This window comes from Ammospiza caudacuta, chromosome Z (genome assembly GCF_027887145.1).
Source record: "Ammospiza caudacuta isolate bAmmCau1 chromosome Z, bAmmCau1.pri, whole genome shotgun sequence".
Lineage (NCBI taxonomy): Eukaryota > Metazoa > Chordata > Aves > Passeriformes > Passerellidae > Ammospiza > Ammospiza caudacuta.
In genome coordinates, this window is record NC_080632.1 from 1,184,612 (window position 1) to 1,206,995 (window position 22,384).

At 43.9% G+C, this 22,384-nt stretch overlaps 1 protein-coding gene across 1 annotated transcript; it reads right to left on the reverse strand.

Annotated features, from left to right (window-relative positions):
• Nucleotides 1-593: 593 nt before the first annotated feature.
• Nucleotides 594-21,962, reverse strand: LOC131571392 (acetyl-coenzyme A thioesterase-like). Its single transcript, XM_058824098.1, has 15 exons — nt 21,854-21,962; nt 19,252-19,321; nt 18,219-18,279; nt 17,149-17,250; nt 14,844-14,976; nt 12,753-12,903; nt 9,992-10,111; nt 9,241-9,391; nt 8,071-8,126; nt 7,651-7,711; nt 6,292-6,375; nt 4,362-4,495; nt 2,995-3,123; nt 1,495-1,621; nt 594-728 (listed from the first exon to the last, which is right to left on the reverse strand). Exons 1-15 carry the CDS (start codon nt 21,960-21,962, stop codon nt 594-596), a joined length of 1,623 nt encoding a protein of 540 aa, XP_058680081.1.
• Between the last annotated feature and the right edge of the window lie 422 nt (nt 21,963-22,384).

Here is a 22,384-nt window from a genome sequence, read left to right on the forward strand (position 1 = left end):
CTTCCAGAGCTGCTATTGTTGCAAACGGAGCACGGTGCTGCCTTCTTAGCATACAGCAAACTCTCCTGTGAAAACAACAGCTTAACACTGAGCTTTCAGCTCTCAGGGCCCGTGGCGTGTGACTTTTCTCCTTCACACCCAGAGATTCTAGACGGGGGGTCTTCTCTTCAGTCGTCTCCCAATGACAATCGTGAGGCAGAGGAGGGAAAATTTGGACAACCTCTCACAGGGTGGTATTTAAAGCTGCCTGGATGCCACTCTGTTTAATGTAACATTAAAACAGTGAAATACTCTTATGAACTACAGCTCTACTGAGCCAAGTTCTGCCTCCATCTACATGAAATTCATTCATGCAATCAAAAGCAGAATCTGTTCCTTAATCTTTTTTAAATTAAAGATTGAATTTAGAGCCTAAGGCCTAAGCTTGGCTTGATAGGAAATGCTTGTACCAGGTATTTTCAGGCTGAAGCCCAATACTGACTACATGATCTGAAGCAAGTCACCTACAGAAGAATGATCCACACCCTTGTAGGAATTTCAACCAGAACTGCTTGATAATCTTCAGATGTCCCTTCTGAAATCTGCTTTTAACTTCAGCACTTGCTGCCTTCCAGCTCCAAGAACTTTATACAGTCCAAAGCAGTGTCTTCAATGGATTTTGATGAGCCAGTAAGATTTGCAGTTAAGTAAGGCATAACTCCTGATGTCACTTGATTGAAGTAACACACCTGTTTGAACAAAAGTAAATGAAACAAAAAAGCCTATGGATTGCAAGCTAGCCATTTTTTGCAGAGCCTGGATGAGTACCATAGCTTTCATGGATGTGAATAGAAGCCCACAGTGCTTGTGAACCTGAAGGCAATAATTTGCAAAAAGCATGCCTTTTTACAGCACCCCAGTGATCTGGTGTCCTCCCTGCTCCCACACCCTCCAGCATCTGCAGGTAAATGTACAGAGCAGTACAGCAAGAAACACTTGTGTATAACATACCAAATATGTCTGCTTTGTGAGCAAACCTGCTGCCCCAAAAAAGGAACTGCAGCCACCAAGTGCTGCTGGAAGTTTTCAGAAATGTGTTTTCTTAAATGGAAAAGTTTTAGCCTTCCCATGGCGAAGAAGATTGGCCATGGCTCCAGAGATGGGAATCAGATTGTGTGATTCCTGGCATATGAAAGTTCAAGCAATGAATTTAATTTGAACCAATTCCTTGGCCTCTGTAGTCAGTGGAAAGACAGACACACCGCCAGAGACCAGTGCAATGCACATCCTCTAGGGGTGTGTTTTAGAAGCCTGGAGGGGTAGGGGTTCAGGGCTCATTTCTAACAGTCACATTGGCCAAAGCTGGGCAAGACAGACTCCACACACACCCAGACTGAGCTCCTTTTTTTGGAGCTATTTGGCTGCTCCCTCTGCAGTCTCAGCTCAGGCGAGGTGACAGCCCCAGGGCAGGGGGACAGGGCAGGGGGCACAGCTGGGCCCTGCAGGGTTACTCACAGTGCAGCAGCTGCTGCTGGTGCTGTGGATCTGGAAGCCAGCACAGAGGATTTCACTCCTGGAGTACTCTGGGCGTGGGGGCATCGCCCTGTGGGTCACCGACCTCACTGCCACCGTGTAAGGCATCCTGCAGGGCGGGGACAAGCATCACTGTCACCGTGATATTTTCTGAAAAATCCCTTCACCAGGATTTCTTCTCCTGGCAAGATGAGAAGCCTCAGTTTCTTCATGTTTTGCTCCTCTGGAATGTAGTTGGAGATTGTTTATCCAAACATGTGAATTGTTTTTAACTAATGACCAGTCACCATCAGCTGTGTCAGACTCTGAGTCAATCACGAGCTTTCATTATCATTCTTGTCTAGCCTTCTGATGTATCCTTTCTCTTTTTTTACTATAGTTTTAGTCTAGCATTTCCTTTAATATAATATCATAAAATAATAAATCAGCTTTCTGAGAACATGGAGTCAATTCTCATCTCTCACCTCGTCCTGGGGACCTCACAACACCACACATCTCACCCTTCCTCTTGTTGGAAACGTTCACGGGAGTGACAACAACGCATCTTTTTCACAGGAGGGCAGAGGAGCTCGGGTGTTTTGCACGATCCTGGTTCCAAGCTGGGCCCCTGCTGAGCCTCAGTGAGGCTTCACACAGAGCCCAGTGCAGGAGACCTCTGTGGCAGCCAGAGAACAATTCCCCACCTTTTCTTTTTATTTTACCCTGCTCTCCTCAGCTCATGTTTACTGCATCAGGGAACAAGCCTTACCCAGAGGCTTCACAGTGTGGCCACAGTAAAGGTATCCACACTCATTCAATCCCCTCATGGAGGGGGAAGGCAAGCACAATACAGAGTGCTGCCTTTTAGGCCTAACTGGAAGAATCACTGAATGTCAAAAAGAAACAGAATAGAGAAAGGTAAGATGGACCAAAACGTTCCATTTGCCCATGTTTCACTGTGTAAGAACAAAAAGAGATCTAATAAAAATAATAAAACTTTGAAAAGCAGGAAATGTTAAACTGAGCAAGGGACTTGGCAGAATTCACAGACACAATAAATGTGTGAGGTGTCAAGAAGTTCCTTGACTAAACAAAAACTCTGTAATTGCGTGAAATGGGAGTACAAAGTCACTTCAAACAAAGAACAAATAAACTCCCAGCTAGGTGCTTCAGCATACTGACATGCTCTCTGAGACATGATTGTTTTTCTCCGTTTGCCCTTTTGAAATTCTGGCCTATTTGCCCTCCTGGTAGACCACTCCCAAAGAGTCACTGTCAGGGAATCAATACTGGACTATGCTAAAAATTTGTGATGATCTGTATTTATTTCATTGCACCTTAACATTGCAAAGCAAATCTGGCTGTACAAACTCAGGCATCAACCAAGGAATCTCACTCCTTAGACAGTAAAATGCCCTTTTGTCACCCAGCGACAGCTCAAGGTGACAGCAGCCCAGACTGCATCCCCAAAGTGCTCAGAGTTAAAATCAGAGCCATACTCACTGTGGCTGGCAGGGCTCCCTTTGGGATACCAGAATCACAAAGTCCTTGGGCTGGCGGCCTGCCGTGGGGCCAGAGATGACGTGGTAAATCTTTTCCCTCTCACTCACATCCTGCAGGACCTCACATGCCCTGTGAAGACATTTAGCACACACCTCAGGCCCTGTGTGTGCAACTGCAGCTCCTCCAACAAACTCAGTGCAAACGGGCTCATCCTGACACTGCACCTTTCGTCTTCATGTTCCAGCAGCAAGGCGGAGAGAGTGAAACATTTAGGTTTTCTGCAACACCTCATCAGCAGGATTTCTTTAGATTTTGTTTGTTATAAGCTGTAAATTCAGTAGAATTTGTAGATTTTCAAATATCCCTAAAGTTCCACTTCCACCCTCAGGTAAAAATCTTTCAGGATGGAATAACTAACTGAAAATGCTTCGCCATATCAAATCAGTACAATTTCAATTCAACTGTCTCTAATCACTATTCTACACCATAAAAGGTAAATAAAAAACCTCAAACACCTTTTAGAGCCATTCCAAAACTTGTTTCAAATCATACAAACTTTCAAACATGTTATTTTTTGAAAATATGAAGGACCCCATTTCTTGATTTCTCACTTTGACTGTGAAATTGAGCATCAGTGTCTCCAACAGCACAAACATGAAGGAGTCCAGCTTTTCCCTAATTTTTCAAGCTAGCATGCACAATATATCCACCTCAGTTCTTACTTTAAACTTTTTCTTTTTTGACTAGTTTTGGGTTTTTCTTCAAAAACTTTTAACATACACCTGCCTAGGACTGGAGCAGTGCTTATTTAAGAAAAAGATGACCTCTCTCCTATCCCTTCTTTTGAATGATACAGAGCATTCAATTCTTTTGAAAAACACAGTGCACTCTGTATTTTGGAACCAGACTAAGCACAAACCAAATTTTACTTCTACACTACAAAAAAACCAAAACCCATATTTTGACTAATCAATGTTTGATGCCGAACTCCTACAACATTTTGTTCCTAACGGGGCAGGGTCTCACAGGAGTGTCTGTGACAGAGGAGAGGAGAGGTCAGGGGACTCAGAGCCCCAGACAAGGACAGGTGTAGTAGGAGTCCCTGTGAAACATATGCATTGTGCAAGTGGCTGTGCCCCAATCCTACTTGTTCTAAATGAGCCACAGCTGTGAAGTCCTTAATTGGGCAGCAGCTGTGGCTCGTGAAGGCAACTGGGATAAAAGGGAGTGGGCTTTCCGGTCAGGGAGAGCCTGGGAGGAGCCCTGACTGTGAAGCAACAATGACACTGCTGAGAAGAACTGCTCATAAGGTATGGGGCTCCAGAAATAATATAACAACAATATGAATACAATAGACAGGGTCTCACAAGTAGTGTCTGTCCCAGCGCTGGCAGAGCCTGAAGTCAGACAGCAGGGAGAAGGCTACGTGGGATGGGACCTTCACCTGCATCTCCACCTTAAATGACAGCACATCACCCTCCTTGTGGGTCCAGATTTTCACCTGGGGGAAAAAAATAAAGGCAGCATGTATTAGAAACAAAGATTTATTACTGTAAATGTTTAGATGCATAAATGTTACACATTTAGGACTTCAGGCAGATTTTCTCAGGAGTTCCTGGGAAATGACACATGCCCTTGTCCACGCAAATCAGCCACACCTTGGCTTAGCCCTCTTGCCCCTAGAGCAACCCTGCACTTCCCTTTCCAAAATATCCTTCTTTTTCTCCTTTGCTCTCTTCTGTGAAGCAGGGCACCCAGAACTGATGATACTCTGCATAACTACTTAAAATCACAGTTTTGCGTGTCTCATTCCCCACCTGTACTATCTTGCCTTGATTATTTTGGGTCTATTTCTACTCATAGGCCTAAATCCCAAAACAGAGAATTCAAAGGGAATAACCTGTACATCACAATGCACACACAAGAAGGGTTTGTCACCTCCCACAAACCCCATAAAATGGAAGTGGATGGGTACAACAGAGGGTTTAGAATTAGCGAATTTTACTCCCAAATTCATGTGCTTTATTGCCTCTCAAATCCTGAGAAGTTTAACAGATTTGCATTTCCAAGTGATGCAAAATTCATAAGGTTCATCATCACTTTTGAGGTTTTGTTGTTTTGGTTCTCTTTTTCTGCATCAAAAATGAGCAATCTTTTGTTTCTTCTGCATTTCTGCAACAACACAGATTTTGTATTTCTCTGGATTGTCCTATCTTGGAAGAGGAAATAAACCCCAACTTAATCCAGCAAGCACCTTTCTGAAGTAAAGTTTGGTGTAAAATTAAATGCTTAAGAGCTTTAAAAACCATCTACAGGAGGTCAGCATCAATATTCCTCTATGGCACAGAACAGAAATCATGTTGTTCTAGGAGTCTTCTAGACTTGAGAAATCACAAATAAAAGCAGCAGGTGCAGCTGTCAAGACACCTCTCTGCTAAGTGAACATTGGCAAGGCTGGATTATCTCTGCAGCCTTACAAGCCTTGCGGCTTTGTGTCAAAGACATGAAGAATGCCATTTTTTACCTTCAAAAACTGCCAAGTCAGCTTGGGGTCATTCCAGTTGCAGGGAAAAGGGAACAGATCTGCACTTTAGGATCATTCCCCCTTGTGCAGTCCCTCTCCAGACTTTTTGTACCTCCCCCTTTAGGTACTGGGAGGTGCTTCAAGGTCTCCCCAAAGCCTCCTCTTCCCCAGGAGGAACAACCCCAGTTGTTGTCTCTGCCTGTCTCCAGGAGCTGCTTCAAGCTTGCTTGTCCCAGCTCTAAATACAAATACAGAGTTGCTTGCTGCTTATTTGGCATAGCAGTGTTTACTGAAATATTTAACCACTGGAACAACCTACACATGGCACTGGCAGCTTTGCCATCACTGGAATTCCTTATCATTTCTATCTGCCCTTACTTAAGTATCTTATTGTCTACATGCAAGAGTCACTAAGCAATGTTCCATAGCCTGCAATGCACAGGAGGTCAGAGTAAAATACAGAAAAAGTCATTTATTGTGCCAAAACACCTCTGGATTGGCATGATCTGGAAGTAAACTGCCAGTCACTAACCACATTTCAGAAACTCAGCCTTGGCAGATGCCAGATGTCTCTCCATTTTCTGGAAAACATGCACTGCAACAGGGTTAACACCCTGTTTTCCCTTGCCTTTCTCCTGCTTTTCCTAGCAGCGTCCTCCTCTGCTAGAACTGGTTTACACAGGTGTCCTCACTGATTTTGTGTTTAGAACAACCCTTCACAAACAGGGAGGTCCTTTGCTTTCAGATTTCTGTAATTTCTTTTCTGCACTTACATCATCCAGAGTCTTGGTTATGCCCCACCCTGGTTTTCCTGCCAGAAGTGTCAGCGCAGCCACGTTTTTGTAATTCAAATACGCCTGAAACACAAGACATGTGTCTGTAAATGGAGGGGTAAGGGTACATTTCACTGAACATTGCAGAAATGAGGTGCTCTTTTTCCCCATCATTATGCTTCAATTGCAAACAAATGTTTATTCTCCTTGTAAGTGAAAACACACTTCAGTAGTTTCTGAATTAAAACACTTCCAGTGGCTTCCTGATGCACTCGCATGGCTGTTGGCAAAACAATCTTAATTAAAGGACAACAAAACACTATTTTCAGCTTCTCCAGTTATAAAGCTGTGAAGAACAACTTTGACCAACAGGGAGACAATACAGATAACCTCTCAGACCACTGAATTAATGGTTTTGTACATCTTCCTCTTAAGCAATTAGAATCTACTTGAAAATTAACCTCTTCTTTGCTACCAAGCTGGGTCCATCTCGGCAATTGTTTTTCACAGCAGGCTCACAAGCAAAGAAAATGCAAATATAGCCATTCTTTGTGCTTGGCTACAGTGGATGGAGTTCTCGTTTAACCACTCCATAAAGAGAATACAGCCTCAGAGTGTTTATGACAGGCTTTGATTTCATAGGAAATAAATCTCAACCAAGCAATTTTTATCATTGTGCGCATATTTACATTTGCTGCTCTGCAGAAAAAAAAAGGGGAAAAAAAGCTGCTTTAGCTACAAAAACTGGACACTGAAACAACATTTAATTTATTTATTAATGCACCTAAATTCAGGTTCAGCATCATTCACTACAGGACATGGACACAGTCAGTGGCCCAGCATGTCCAAACCAGAGACACTTGGTGCAGGAAATCTGGGAATGAAAATGATTTCCCCTGTCTTTCCATTAAGCTATTCCAATGTTCATCTCTCTGGTGCTATCTCTCCCCCCACTTTTAGCACTTACTAAAGGGTTTCCTCACTGCAATTTTTCAGACATTCTGTGGCTGGATAAAGACAAAAACCAAAACCCCAAACTACTTCCTCTACAGAAGAATTCAGCTTTTATAACAGCTGGGGATACTGAGGGATAAATCCGCAGGAGACCTTAAGGGACCACTCGTATGCACGTGTTTTAAAGACTATTTTAGATCCTTCTATTGAACTCACTCTTAGATCAGTAGTGAACCATCTACTCCCTCTTTTCAAAAGAGACATTTCACTGTGTTACACATCCATCCATTCCTCACGATTACCACAAAACTTCAGAGGGTCCACCTGTACTGCCACAGCCTGAACAGTTGCTTCACACACCCCAAAAGGTGCACAAATACAGCTTTTTATGCACCTACAGATTACCTGGTTGCTTGTCTCCCAGGCATCAGAGGGCTTGTCTTCTTTAGCAGAGAGGATGCATTTACTAAAACATAATTAAAAAGAGACACAGTAGCATAAACTGGTTCTTTACACATCTGTGTATGCTAGGAAAAATCACTTCCTATAGGTTTAAGCGTCTTCTAAATACAGGCACTTGATCAAGTTTTGGTTTGCAATAACTGCTTTTTCTTTCCAAGAAAGACAGTGAAACACAATAACCTCCAGAGCAAACAAGTTTTGAGACAAGAATTTCTAACAATTTCAGTGCCATTGAAAACAAATTTTTTTGCAAATGTATGTCATATAACAGTCATATATATATTAAGGGGAGTTCAATTACTTCATTAGTGGATTAAGCAATTAAGTTTTCAAAATCAAGACCTGCCAGTGACCCAGCTATACCTGCTGAGCAGAATCCTCCTCCTGGCAATAGCTCCAAAGTACCTCCTCACACCAACCTGCAGGAAAAGTGAACCAGAGAGCAACAAATCTCATTATTTTAGAACAAAGCCTGAAAAAAGACAACTAAAAATTATTTATTCCAGATGGACAAATGCCAGAGCAAAAATACAAGCAAATAAAGAGTAATTGCGCAATGGCCTTTCTACAGGCTAACCCAGAAAACTAGTGGTTTACTTTTTCCCTAAGCAATATTCTCTGAAATTTGAAAAAAACCAATGTGATAGAAGAGTTGTATTATTGCAGCATCCGCCAGGTGCTCTTTGGTCCTAAAGCAGTTGCAGCTGGGCAGTGCACCACACACATTCTGCTCTTTCTAAATGTGCCACCCACCAAATAAACTATTAACCTAATTTATCATCATCTGGTGTTCAAAGCATAAAGGGAAATCGTATTTTTCAAAGTCAGTTTCTCCTCTTGGACAGCCTGCAGTGGGCAGTAGTAAACTTACTGCCCCAGTGAGTACATAAGACACCTTGATTCATTTGTCTAGTTCCCATCCTATTAAAAAATAAGGTCTCTGATGTTAAAAACTAATTTCATTTCTGCCTACACTGGCTCTCTAAAATTCTTGTAACTGGAGCAGGAAGATTAGTGACAGATGTTAACACAGCAAATAATTCAACAATAGCAGTCAAACTGCTTCAAGTGCTTCATGAACCACTTTCAGGGAAACATAAACTGAGATCTCCATGTCAAAGCAACTGGAAAGCCCACCCACGTCATGGGATTCGATTCCCACAGACTTCTTTCTTCACTCTATTTCTCACCTTTGTTAAGGGTTTATAACAATAACTATTCACTGAATACTTATAAATTTCATCTACAGTCAGTGGAACTTGCACAAGACACAGACAAGTGGAAAAATCTCCAAACACATCAAATTCTTCTTCTCTGTGGTTCTCTCCATCAACCACAGAATCTCTAGTCATGAGGATTCTTCACAGAGCCTCTCACTTTTGGAAGACTGAAGCTAACAAAAACAAAGCTCTCACCTGAGGGCAAGCACTTCATTTGGAGCTTTTCTCTCCCGCAAGAAGATGCACTGCAGTGCCCTGCTTGGTCCTTGCTTCCCCAGCAAGGCTGCGGTGCCCACCCCACTGCTGAGCTCACCTGAGTAGTGGGCCTGACCCTGGGGAAGGTGAGTGGCTCCCCTCTGTCATCCAAAGCAGAGAAAGTGAGGAATGCACTGCAGATGTGCCGTGGCTGCTCCTGGATCCACTCCCCACAGCTGTAAGCCTCCACACGGACACCAACCTCCACACTGCAAGGACAGTTTAAATAAATCACTGAGCTGCTGCCAGTGGTGCAGAATCAGCCCTGAGACATTCTGGAGAGGACTGCAGTGCCTGCAGCTGTGCAGGAAGCCTGACTCAAATACCTTCTCTAGCACAGCAAATCAATTACTCCATCTGGACAGGCACACCTTTGAAATAAAATAAACGATGGCAGTAGCTAAATAGTGTTACCAAAAATAAGCAATAAATAGAATGCCGTCTGTCAATAAATGCCAAGATGGGAAGATCCTGGCAAGAAGCTGGAATCTTCTGAAGAGTTAAATCTCTGGGAGCAACTCAGCCCTTGAAAATCCCTGAGTTTCAGAGGAATATTTATTGTCTGAATTTGCAGGAGTGGGATTTGGTGACAAATGATCTTTAAACTGAAAGTCAGAGAATAATTTTTTTAAAACAACTTCCACTGATAAAAGTGAAACCAAAAAAAGGGCACATAGACAAAATTACAGACACAGATACATGCCTCCAAGTCCCACCTGAAGAACAATTAATTGACTAATGAAAATCCTGCTGATGAAACGTGAAACACACAGTGCTGGAGAGGCCCAGGGAGAGATGAGGAGCCTTACCTGCTGTGGAAAGTGTTGTTGACAATGGCATTGAAGACCAGGCGGTCACCCACAAAGGACGGCCCCCAGAATCTGAACCTGTTAACTGCCTTCAGGATGGGGCGTGAACGACACAGGCGGCTGGAACAGAAACACAGAGAGACAGACCGAAACACAGCTGTGCTAAAATCACAGCCAGCGTGACCGACCACAGAAACAGGGCTTGCAGGACCTGGAAGGTCACTAAATTGCACTGATCTACTCCACGCCAGCATGGTCAGCTCCAAGAGCATGTAACTCGAGCTTCAACCATCATGATACCACTTGTGTCATGCTGTTACGTTTCCAGCACGTTTTAGAAACGCCAATTTATTCTCACTGCTTGAGACTGCCCTCTCTCAAAGCCAGACTGTGAATCCCTTACCATCAGCGTAACCACTTACCTCACAGCTTCATTACTTTCTGTAGGACTGCATGGGGAGCAGGCCCCTGAGCAGTGTAAAAATGCCAGACCTTAAGGCCTTTAAACAATTAAAGAAAACCTGAACAGAAAGGCTGAGCACCAGGGACAGTGTCCAAGCAATGCCATGTCAAGTTATCTAGTCCTAATATTAGTACTTTTTGCTTGGTTTTAGATGCTTTCTGCTAGTATGATATGAAATGAGAATTAAAAAACCCTCACATGGCTATCAGATGCAGTCTGAGTGAAAAGAATATTGTTTCCAAGCTCTCCGGAGCAGGCAAAAATCAGGTTTCTTCATCAGTTCTGCATGTATTCAAAGCCCCTCACTTTCTACTGGGAAGTCTGTGCATCACAGGAAGAGGGGACAATTTACAATATATGACATTTATTTTTAGCAACACACTGCTCTCAGTAAGGAGCCCATGTGCACATCTAGGACAGACTGCTCCATGATGAGGTTTTCTAAATTTGAAAATACAGTTTTGTAGCACTTCTAGCTTTTAACTCAACTGCACTTTGAAAACTAATGTACCAGTATTTTTAAATGCACACAATTATCTGCAGCTAATTAACTGACTGGTACATCTCTTCAATAGTCTAATACATTGGAATTACTTTGTAATTAAATTAAAATAATTTGCTCCTCTGATTTAAAATGCTAAGCGCTGATTTTATTTACAATGTTCACTCTAAATATGCAAACACAATAATGATGAGGAGAGGAGCAAGCCAGAAATCAGGCTTAAATATTAATTTCTTTCCTGGAAAAGTACACCCTGAATGCTTTTATTGAAAATGTAAGGAATAAGAAAGTATCCATCAAGTTCAAGCTAATATTACTAATATTCAAATGGTTGTATTGCTATCTGCACAATTTTCTGTCTGGACCAAAAAAAGGTGGTGGGGAAGTGAGAAGGAGAGTGAGTAACCTTTAAAATGCTGTTAGAAATTTATTTTTTCAGGCTTATCCCTCCTCTCCTGTTCCTCCATCACAGTTTGTGGCCATAGAAACTCTTACCTGGCACCTTCAGAGGTAGGGTCTGAGTGGCCTCACAAAAGGTTCATAGTGAGAGTAGTTACTTCTCAAGCAAAAACTACAACATCTCTGCTTTCAACCAGCCTCTGACACCAGCTATTATTCCTGAAATTCCCAACATGAGTAATCATGTTTGACATTAATTAGTTCAAAGAAAATTTGTCCAGTACTCCATTTGCTGATGTCTCCCTTCCTTTTTTAAATCTACATGTGACTCCCACAAGGTAAAACTCATCAGATGAAAACAGGTAAATATTCTGAGTCATATTACAGCAAAAATCTGCAGCAGTCCCTTCAAGCCACTGGAATTGCACACGGGGGTAGGGTCAGTGCACTCTGTTGTTACTAAAACAAGTTGTTTATCCAACCACTACAGAAAATCTGTTGTTATCAGTACAACCACTGGATACAAATCAAAACCACAGGAATAAGGAATGGAGAAGTCATTTAATTATTAAAGATAAAAAGGGAAAACATATCTAACGTCCCTGCAGTGAATTAGGTCACTCGGTATGCAAGGAGAATTCAGACTGAAACTTGAGTGCTGCTTACAGAGAAGCTTTGTGCAGTGTCCAGGAACAGGAAGGGAGACAAACAAGGGTTTGACTCCAGGGAAGAGGAATTAAGTGATTATGTGCCTGGGTCACACTGGCAGGCAGCATCACAAAATATATTTTGTTCTCTTTACCTGAAGAGGCCCGAGCTCTTTAAACTGCTAAAATTGTTGCAACTCAGAGGGACTGAAAAGTCAAGTGACTTGTTGAGGGTTATGCATCCATTCTGTGCACACACCAACCAACCAGAGCCTGTTTATGTGGATCCTTTTTCTCTGACTTATTTTTCTTCTGGCATCACGAGGATCTGCAGACTAAGTTCTAGCAGGCTGTTCATTTTTGGATGTCACTTGATACAGGGTGAGTATTGGTCTGATCTTGCTTAAACAACTAACTTTTTTTCTAAAGCACTGCACCAAGCACAAGGAGAGCAGGTTTCTGTTCCTGTATCCAATGCTGGCTTTCTGCAAAGATTCCCAGAAAGGTAACACAGCCTCTTTTGCCTTAGGCTCTGTATGTGTAACAGAATAATGCCTGAGTCTCAGTGGCATGGCATGCTGTGCGAGATGTACCACTTAAATAGTTCAAAGGCCTCCTGTAATGTGAGGAGGAAGACAAGTCACAAAGGCCTGGGTCTGTATTCTTCATCAAATAAATCCCTGTGAAACCTTTAACGTTAAAAGCACATCCACTTAGAACCACATGAGAGACAATGCTGTAGCAAAGTACCTTGCTGAAATGCTTGCCACTGTCTGCATCCAAGCCATGATCTGGCCACCAAAAGTGTTCCCATGATGGTTTGCATGAGGAGGCAGGACAAGCTCAGTGCTCTGTACGTGGGTATGCTCAGCTGAAACTGCATCTTTATCTTCACAAGGATCTGAAACAGAGCAGCAATGCATCAATGAATGCTTTCAGAAGAAAGCACAGCCGGTGAAGAGAGCAGCTTGTTCAGACTCAGCAAAAAGAAGACAAACAGAAAGGCACAGAAGAGCCTTGTGGTTTGCAAGGGAAGCAATAAGAAGCTGAACGTTTTCTCTGTTCTCCCAGGAGCTGCTACTGCCAGCCCTCAGTGCATCCCCACATCCCTGTATCAGGGGCAGTTCTGTGTCATTTTTGTCAGGGGCAGCTCTGTGTCCCTGTGTCAGGGGCAGTTCCCGTGTCAGGAGCAGTTCTGTGTCACTCTGTCTGGGGCAGTTCCTGCGTCCTTCTGTCAGGAGCAGTTCTGTGTACCTCTGTCCAGGGCAGTTTCTGTGGCAGGAGCAGTTTTGTGTCCCTTTGTCAGGGGCAGGTCCTGCAGGGGAGCAGCAGCTGAAGCCCCAGCATGTGCTGGCTTTCAGGGGCTGTCAGAGCAGTTCAGCACCAACTCAAATGTCTGTCAAAGACTCTGCACTGTGTGTGATGGGCACCTCTACAGGTGTGTTGAATTAAGACTAGAGCAGGACTTGATTATTTCACCTTCTTACAAATTTTTAATTGCCTGAGACAACACCTGCGTGAAATGACTGAAATGAGGATCTGAACCACCTTGTATTACCTGAACAATTCTGATGTCACTTTCAAGCCTTTAGCCTTGCATCCTCACGCTAATCTCAATTCTTTTCGGTGGTGTTTCACAGGAAAAGATTTAGGCATGAGATTACATCAACTAATTTTAAAAGTGCCCATCTGTGCTAGGAGCTGCTTGACCTGAATTGTACTTTTGACTTGTGGCATGATTAGCTAACTTGGTGATTATGTAAGTGTGTGGAAACATATGACTAACTTGTACTTTGGACCTACTCAAGGTGCTCCCTAAGATCCACTCGTCAAACAAACCTCACTTTCAGGGTATGATTTGTACATATGCTGCTCCCTAGCAGCCTTTACACACAATGTTCTCTCCTCTCTTCTCCCACTCTGCTTCTTCTGTCTCCTTAAGGAGGTGAATTAGTGCACAATACTATCCTTCAAAGAAATTTCCAGGAAAGGCAGTGGAGACAAAACCCATCAACCTCTGATTTGTCACTCAGGTTATTAAACTGCAACCCTGTGAGACAGTTACCATGAAGACAAATAGCTTGTTTTCTTGTACCAAACATGACTCTTCAGTTCTACAAAGTCTTACTAAATTGTTCAAGTTAGATCTTTGTTTATAACAGGTTTACTCTCTCCTCAGTAAAACTACATCATGCCTGTTACTTATACATGGAGCTACAGCTCAGATTTTCCAAATACCAGCATATTTTCCTAACTGCTCTGAGTAATTTCTTTTGTGAGGGAACACAACAACTTACAAGCACAACTTTCTTTAAGAACAGAAATTACTACCATAAATAACGAGGAACCTGTTTCTTTGTTCAGTTCTTCTAACTTTTTTACCTGTTTTGACCTCCACATAGTGAAACTTCTGCTTGCTGGGAATCATCTCGGGGCATAAACATAGTTCTTACTTTCCTTTCTGGCAAAGACTTGGCCATAAGCCTGAATGAATGTCGTGCTTCTGTCTACATCACAACTAGTGTCACCGAAGTTTATTTACTGCTGTCAACCTGTGAAACCTCACACACAGAACCACATGAAGATCTGCATTTCACACCTATTTAATGCACACCTGGCCTTTAACCCTGTGTTTTCACATCTGGACTTTATGAGAGACAAAGAAATACCACTCTGTTAGAATAACTGCCTAACACACCTCTGGCACCTCTACCCACAAATCTGGCACAGACCTTTCTACCTGACACCACAACCCCAAGGAGATGTTTTGCCTGCTTTTTTCCTTCCTTCCAGCTGCTCATAAGTGTTTGTTCCACCTTCTGTGCTGAGTAGAAAAATCACCTTCACTATTGCTCTCCTGTATCACCTTCTGAAAGACCTCCAAATAGCCCATACGGATTATGCTCCTCTCCAGAGCCAGGAAGTACTCCAGGTGGTCTTCTTCAGACTGAAGCTCTATGGGTTTTAACTCAATCTGTGCAAATGGAGAGGAAAAAAATACAACAATTCTGAACATCACAATTGTCACAAAGCGCACTTGGAACTTCAAATGGCATCAGCATTTTCTACAGCTTTTTCCTATCAGCTGTCCAAGATGACAAGTTTAATAATACAACTAACATGGGGTATAAAGTTCAAGAGATTCTGCATTATCCTTTCAGAATCATTCATTAAAACTCAATGACAAAGTGCTTTTAGCTTCTAAATACAAACATCCATGACAGCACACAGTGCTGAAGACAGTTCTCATTTAAGAAAAAAAAAGAAATAAAAGAGACAGGAAAAGATGAACTTAATATGAAGGTTTGAGGATAGAATTTTTGAACCAGAAAATAAATACAGTTGCACTGGTCAGTGGTGTCAGTGCAAATTCCTGTGTATTTCAGTTCAATTACAAACTGCATCCAAAGCAAATGTAGTAATTTAAAGAAAATTATTACATTTGGATAATTACACCACAGGCGACACTGAACAATCACTTGTGAGATTTGTCTAGAAGGCCTAGCCTCAGAAGCATTAAAATAATGCACAAAGCAGTGCACCACAGACAAATTCAACATTTTGTGTCTTGCAGTGCAGCCACTAATGTTTCTCAGCCTTTGACTCTTCCCTCTAACCCTCTTCCAGATTCATTGCCTCCTTTCCAGTCCTTTTCAAGAGCTTCCTAGATTTTCCCATGTGGCCCAGTTAAAATATTAAGATGGTGGTTATACTGACATTCTCTCTGTTCAACCTTAGAAACAGTTGTTTAGAAAAGTGGATTTGAAAAAAATATTCTTCAATGTCTCTGAGATTGTAGTTTGTCATGGAATTTGAACTGAACTCTCAAAGTCCCTCTGGGACATTCCTGTCTTAAGCCTAATCTTAGTTAATCATCACCAATTTAATCCTGAATTAATCTCCCCAGAAATTTGGGCAAAAGGTGAACAGGTTTATGTTATGAGTATGATATCAAAGTAGGAACAAACAATTCTTACTTGATAATATTTGAGTGCTATCAGAAATTTAGCCATTAGCCTTTCAGAGACAAGAGCTGGGCTTTAGTTTTAGCAAAACTGCTCCAGTCTGTTTCTTTTCCCAACTGTGGCACATCCTCACAGAAGAGAGAGCAGTAGTGATTGGATGTATTCATTGCTCATGGGATGATTCTGCCAATCTCCAGTGGATGTTTAACAGCCAGATGTGCTGTCAGAACACATGCAGTCAGACAGGAAAGTCAGATCCATGATGTCACATTCAAGAAAGCAGAATTTTAAATGCAAAGGGAGTTTTTTTAGGAGAGTCTGAGGAGTGCCTGGCCTTCCCTACAAGAAAATTCTGAAAAGATTGTGCCTGTCTGGCACAGTGATGTGAAGGCCAACGGTACCATGACTGATTTCAAACACTGGGGAGAAGAAACAGCCCTGGTGTGAAAACCAATCAACATAAATGGCAAAGAACCAACTTAGATTGGAAGTGAGCTTAAAAATAATGTCTTCCGTGTGAACAACCTCCCCAAGAGGGGAAGTAAAAGATAAAAGAGCCCACTCTGCAATCAACTTCTGAAAAGGAGAGAGACTCACAAGGATCTCCCTGTCACGCCTTGCCTCCATCAATACTGCAGCCCTCAAAGACCTCACTTCTATAATGAACAAATGTGCAAGAGGAAATAGAAATAATAATAACAGCTATTGCAATCGTACTGCTGTTATATTATTTCTAGAGTCTGTACCTTCTGAGCAGCTCTTCTCACACACAGCTCCTCTCAGCACTGCTGCTCCTTGTGGCCTCACCAGGGCTCCTCCAAGGCCCTCAACCCACCCCCTTTCATCCCAGTAGCCTTCACGAGCCACAGCTGCTGCCCAGCTAAGGACTTCACAGCTGTGGCTCATTTAGAATAACTAGGACTGGGGCAAGGCCACTTACACAGTACATAGATTTTACAGGCACTCCTACTACAGACAGCAGCAACAACGACCTAACCATTTCAGAGAAACAAATTAGAAATAAACCCCCAGACTCCATCTCAAAAAGTCTGAACTTAATGCTTTTTTCCTATCACTGATCAGAATAAACAGTGCTTCTGCTGTGTTACACAAACCAGAAAAGGTGGGTTATTTCACAGAAACTCAGTCACTCCAAGCTTAGCAGAAAGCAGGAAAAATACCTTTTCAGCACCAGCTGGTTTGGCCTCATATGTTGCATATGCCACACTCACAATCTTTTCAGCATTAGTCAAAACATCCTGTACTGTCACCTTGATGCCAACCTACAAGGAAGAAGGTGATGGAAGAAGGAGACAAAAAAGTATTTACATCATAGTCAACTGATTTGAGACAATACAGTGCAGTTTTTATCAGTCCTTACACCTAAAGCGTAAAGGTAAAAAACCTGCTCTAATCACTAATACATATCTGGTGATCACAATATTCAGTCAACTCTGAAAGGTTTTTTAGTACCACAACTGTTATGTTTGTTTAGCATCACTTGTAGGGTAAAATTACAAAACCAGGAAAGACACTTAAACGTAGTTTTAGGGATATTATCTTCCATTTTCTTCTGTGGCATTCAGAGCCCCCATCTGAATGAGTTTCTAAGGTCTGTATGTGCAAAAAAAGTGTGTTTAGGGGTGCAAAGCAAAATGAAACACTTGCATGTGAAACACTGGATTCGATCCTGTGGCATAGGCCTGACACACACCGAAATTCTGATTTTTTCTCATTTTTAGAAACTTTTAGAATACATTACCTGTGAGATGCATCACTCCCATTAATAACGATGGGATTTGGACACAGGCACAATGCACAAAAAGCACCCCCAAAGTTCAGTTCTGATTTGAAGTGATCAGGCAAGGCATTGCATACTGCCTGCAGTACGAAGATTAAGATCATGTGTACACCTGAGATGTGTACATTTGTTTCAAAAGTTTCAAAAATGCTTTGAACTTCACCTATTCTGTGGATCTGGCCTGGACCAACACCACCTCTCCCATCCTGCCCACTGCACCAGCCAAAGGCTTCAATTCTTTGGGGCCCAGCTGCTACTCTGACATGGATTATTTCACAGGAAACACACAACTGTAGCACTCTGAAAGCAGTGCCATTAGGCAGTGTTATTGTTCAGATATCTGCAGATATCTGGAGCAAATAAACCTGGAGCCACGCTGTGCTCCTCTGCTGCTCCCACCTCTGCTCTATTCCTTCAATATCTTTAGAAAAAAGAGTGCTGATCTCTTACCTCCATGAGGGTTTGGAATTCTCTGTTCACCTTTGTTCTGATGGCAATAATTTGTCCAACCCTGTTAAGAAGAGTAAGACATTATAGCAGGCAAACATGCAGCTTTGTAAGGGCTTGAATCTGCCTCTCTGTGTACTCCTAAAAGTGGTGAAGAACATCTCATTAATCAGTCCGTGTCTTCCACGCTGCACTGAGAATTCACTGAAAAAAAGTGAATTTTTCACTGTGTTCAATTCAACACTGTTATTCTCCAGTCAGACTTGGTCAATAAAATTAGAGCCACTGCACAACCTTAATGGCAGCATTGCTCCTCTCTGCTGGCGTCTGAATGGCAGCAGGTGTGCTCAGGTGCACCCAGGAGTTGTGGCTTTGCTCACAAGCACATCCTGCAGAAATCACGGAGTACATACAGCTGCAGGAGCACTCAGACACACTCCACAAGCACCCCTGGCACACAGGGGTCTGCACATGAGTAGATAACTCCAGGGAAAAAGTGCTCTTGGATGGGGAAAGAATTCATGTTCCAAGTCTTGGCCAAGAGCAGGACTGCTTGTCCCTTCTGTGCTAACCTCATCCCTCTGAAAACCACTCTTCCTCATTTACCTACACAAACAACTAAACAGAATTTTTACTTTATTATCTAGTAAAAATTCTTGAGATTCTGGAGTACTAGACAATTATCTAATGTGATTTCATTATATTATGAAAGTAAGTTTTATAGGTAGTATTGCTTATTTAACAGAGATAAGCAGTGGCCTGCAGCCATCCCCCAGAGCCAGAGACCACTGGGCCATCAGTTTCTCACCAGGCATCCCAACTGCCAAGTGAAGTTAACAAGAGTTTATTTCTGCCCTGTGAGATGGATCTGCCCTCTGCATGGCTATCACAGGTAGAAAAGAGCAGTTTTGAGACTCAGCCCTGTGGTTGTGTAAGTCCACGGCTCTGCTGTCTCCCATTTTATAATGCCTCAGTTTATCTCCCAAGTAAGAGCCTGCAGAAGGGAAACATCTGACTGTTGCACGCTGGTTTGTACCTGGCAGCCTCTTCAAACTGAATGTCATCCATGGACGCTGTCACACAGGACACCCCAGCATGTTTCTCAGCTTCAAAAGAGACACAGGGACACACAGTTACCACTCTGCCCCTGCAGCAGCCACTCACCCACGGGCTGGTGCCTGACAGGCAGGGACTGCACGCAGCAGGTCCCTCTTCTTCCTGTGAGCACCCAAATGCAACTCTTCAGTGCGCCCCTTAGGAAAAAAGAGAAGCTAAATAAGACTAAAGTTTACATTTTTTGTCATGATTCTGTTGTAAAGGGTGTTTCTATTTATGGGTAACATCAGGAGATGAGACTAGATGATAGTGACTAACTTACTCAGTTAGAAAACTTCCACCGAAGGTCTTTTTCTAAAAATGAACATTCTGGTAAGAGAGCCTTAAAAACAAGCATTTTGAATGACAGAAAGAGTCACAAAGAGTCACAGAAAGCTCATCATTCTCCCTCAAAACAATATGTCAAGAGCATCAACTAGGGCAATCCATGGGGAAGTTTGATGTCAGCGGAAGATTCTGAGATACAGGAGAAAAACCTACTTATTAGTAAGTAAAAAACATAGCTTATTAGTGCAGTCACAACAGTGGAAAGCACTGTCCTTATTGCTGCAACAAAAATGCAGGAATAAATAAAAACAAAGACAAACAAGATTTAGAAAATTCAAAACCAGAATTCACCTGCTGTTAAATATTTTCACCTACATTTGAACTATTAGTCATCTCCTGTCGCAGACATCTTTGCATTAAAATCCTTTCTTAGGATTTTTCCTGCTGAAGCTGAGAAGTTTCAGCAACAAATGTAAGCAATGATTATCTGCTGCTGTGGAATGCAACAGGTGGATCCATGATTAGTCTTCTGTGGATGTTTGGATTTACTGACCACTCACGGCAGAGCTGCTCTCGCTCTCTGCTGGGACACAGATCTTTGTTATTCATTCTTTTCTCTTCTTATCTTAGCTAGCCTTCTGAGAACTTTTCTCTCTATTCTTTTTAGTATAGTTATAATGTAGTATATATATCATAAAATAATAAATCAAGCCTTCTGAACAAGGAATCAACATTCTTATCTCTCTCTCACCCTCAAAACCCTTGTGACCACCGTCACAATCTCCCTGGGGTACCTTTGGCTGTGAAAAAGCACACATGCTTTTTGTATGAATTATGAAAGCTAATCTGGAAAAGGTAAACATCTTATTTACTGGTAATACTTAATCACCAGATAGTTAAGTTTTACAGCAAGTTAATATGATGTACTATTTATTTGACCATAGCACCTGGGGTTTCCAGGGACGATTCCTTCCAAAAGGCAGATCTGCAATGTACTAGGAGTGTATAAACACAGAGAACCTCTGCTCCAAAGTCCTGAGTGTCAGAGGCAAGAGAGAGGAAGCCTGGAAAACAGCACTGCACAACAGGCAGGAGCTCTCACTCCCCAGCAGCCCCGTAGTTTTAGTGAGCATCACATGAGGAGCTCAGAGAAATCAGAGGTTTCATATCAAAATCTGAAGACCTCCCTCTGAAAATACGAGGGGAAAGCACAGCCCCTGCTCAAAAAATCCCTTCTGAGGGTTAAAACACTGAGGGGCTGGAATGGAATCCATTTAGTCCAATCCTCTGCCAAGGCAGTGGCACCTTTCCTTCTTTTTGGCACACAAGTGCCAATAATCTTAAATTAGTACTTTCCTTCCTTCTCTTGATTATCTCTTACCACCTCTTTTCTTCCCTTCTGCTGCTCCTTTTTAAACTTCTCCTCATCCTCACATTCCCACCACCTTCCTCGCTCTCCCGTGCCATCTGACGCCTCACCCTCCTGGTGTCTGTTCCCAACTGGACCCCAAATCTCCTGGGCTCCTCGAGAGAGACGTGGAGCTCCAGCATACCAGAATGACTGGGGGACTGGAGCGCCCTCCTCTCGAGGGAAGCTGGCTCTGCTCAGCCTCGGGAAGAGATGAGTGAGAGGGTCCTTCATCCCCTCATCCCTTTGGCACATGTACAAATGTCCGAAAAAAGGTGTCAGAGCATGGATCAGGCTCTGCTTGGTGGTGCACACCAATGCGACATGAGGCAAGGGGCAGAAAATGATGCCCTGGAAGTTCCATCTGAGCACGGAGTTGTGTCAGGGTGGACATGAGGGAAAGGTTCTTCCCCAGAGGGTGGGGGGGGCACTGAACAGGCTCTGCCAGAGCTCCAGGAGGGTTTGGAGAGCGCTCCAGGGATGCCCAGGGTGGGATTGTTGGGGTGTGTGCGGCGGGCTGAGGTGGGACTGGGTGATCCTGTCCCAGCTCAGGGGATTCCGGGATGCTGTGATGACCTTTTTTAGAGAACACTGAACACACTGCCCATAGAGGGTGTGGAGCGGAGCTCACCCGTCCCGTCCCGGCAGTGTCTGTACGATCCCGTGTCCCGGGCTCTGAGGCGGGACAGGACCGCTGCTCTGACCACTGTGGCCCCTTCCACCCTGCCCGGTGCAACCTCCAAAGCCCTCTCTCCCTTCCACGGGCTGACACCTTCCCTCCCCCAGGGCTGGGGCTGTCCCCTCCCGCTCCCGGGCGAGCCGGGGCCGGGCCCCGCTGGCCCCGTACCTGCGAGGCAGGCGGCGGCGTCCATCCATCGCAGCAGCGGCCCCGCGCCCAGCTCCCCGCGGGGCCCGGAGTCGGCCGGCAGCACGGTCCGGCACATGCAGGCAGCCATGGGGGAACGCTGCCCGCTCCGCCCGGCACCGCGGCCACAACCCGCAGCCGCCGCCGCTCAGGGGCGGAATCGCCTCCGCCGGCCTCCCGCGGAGCCGGGACGGGCTGAGGGGAAAGGGGGCCAGGGCTGAGGGGAAAGGGAGCCCGGAGTGAGGGGAGAGGGAGCCCGGAGTGAGGGGAAAGAGAGCCCGGGCTGAGGGGAAAGGGAGCCCGGGGTCAGGGGAAAGGGGGCCCGGAGTGAGGGGAAAGGGAGCCCGGGATGAGGGGAAAGGGAGCCCGGAGTGAGGGGAAAGAGAGCCCGGGCTGAGGGGAAAGGGAGCCCGGAGTGAGGGGAAAGAGAGCCCGGGCTGAGGGGAAAGGGAGCCCGGGCAGAGGGATGAAGGGGTACCTAGGGTGAAGGAAAGAGTGGGATGGGGCTGAGGT

Excerpts from the sequence above, each read along its gene's own strand:
- LOC131571392 (XM_058824098.1), bottom strand. The coding sequence starts at position 21,962 with ATGGCTGCCTGCATGTGCCGGACCGTGCTGCCGGCCGACTCCGGGCCC. Across the intron at positions 19,322-21,853 it reads CGCCGCCGCCTGCCTCGCAG|CTGAGAAACATGCTGGGGTG; the intron begins GTACGGGGCCAG and ends TCTCTTTTGAAG. Across the intron at positions 14,977-17,148 it reads AACCAGCTGGTGCTGAAAAG|ATTGAGTTAAAACCCATAGA; the intron begins GTATTTTTCCTG and ends CCATTTGCACAG.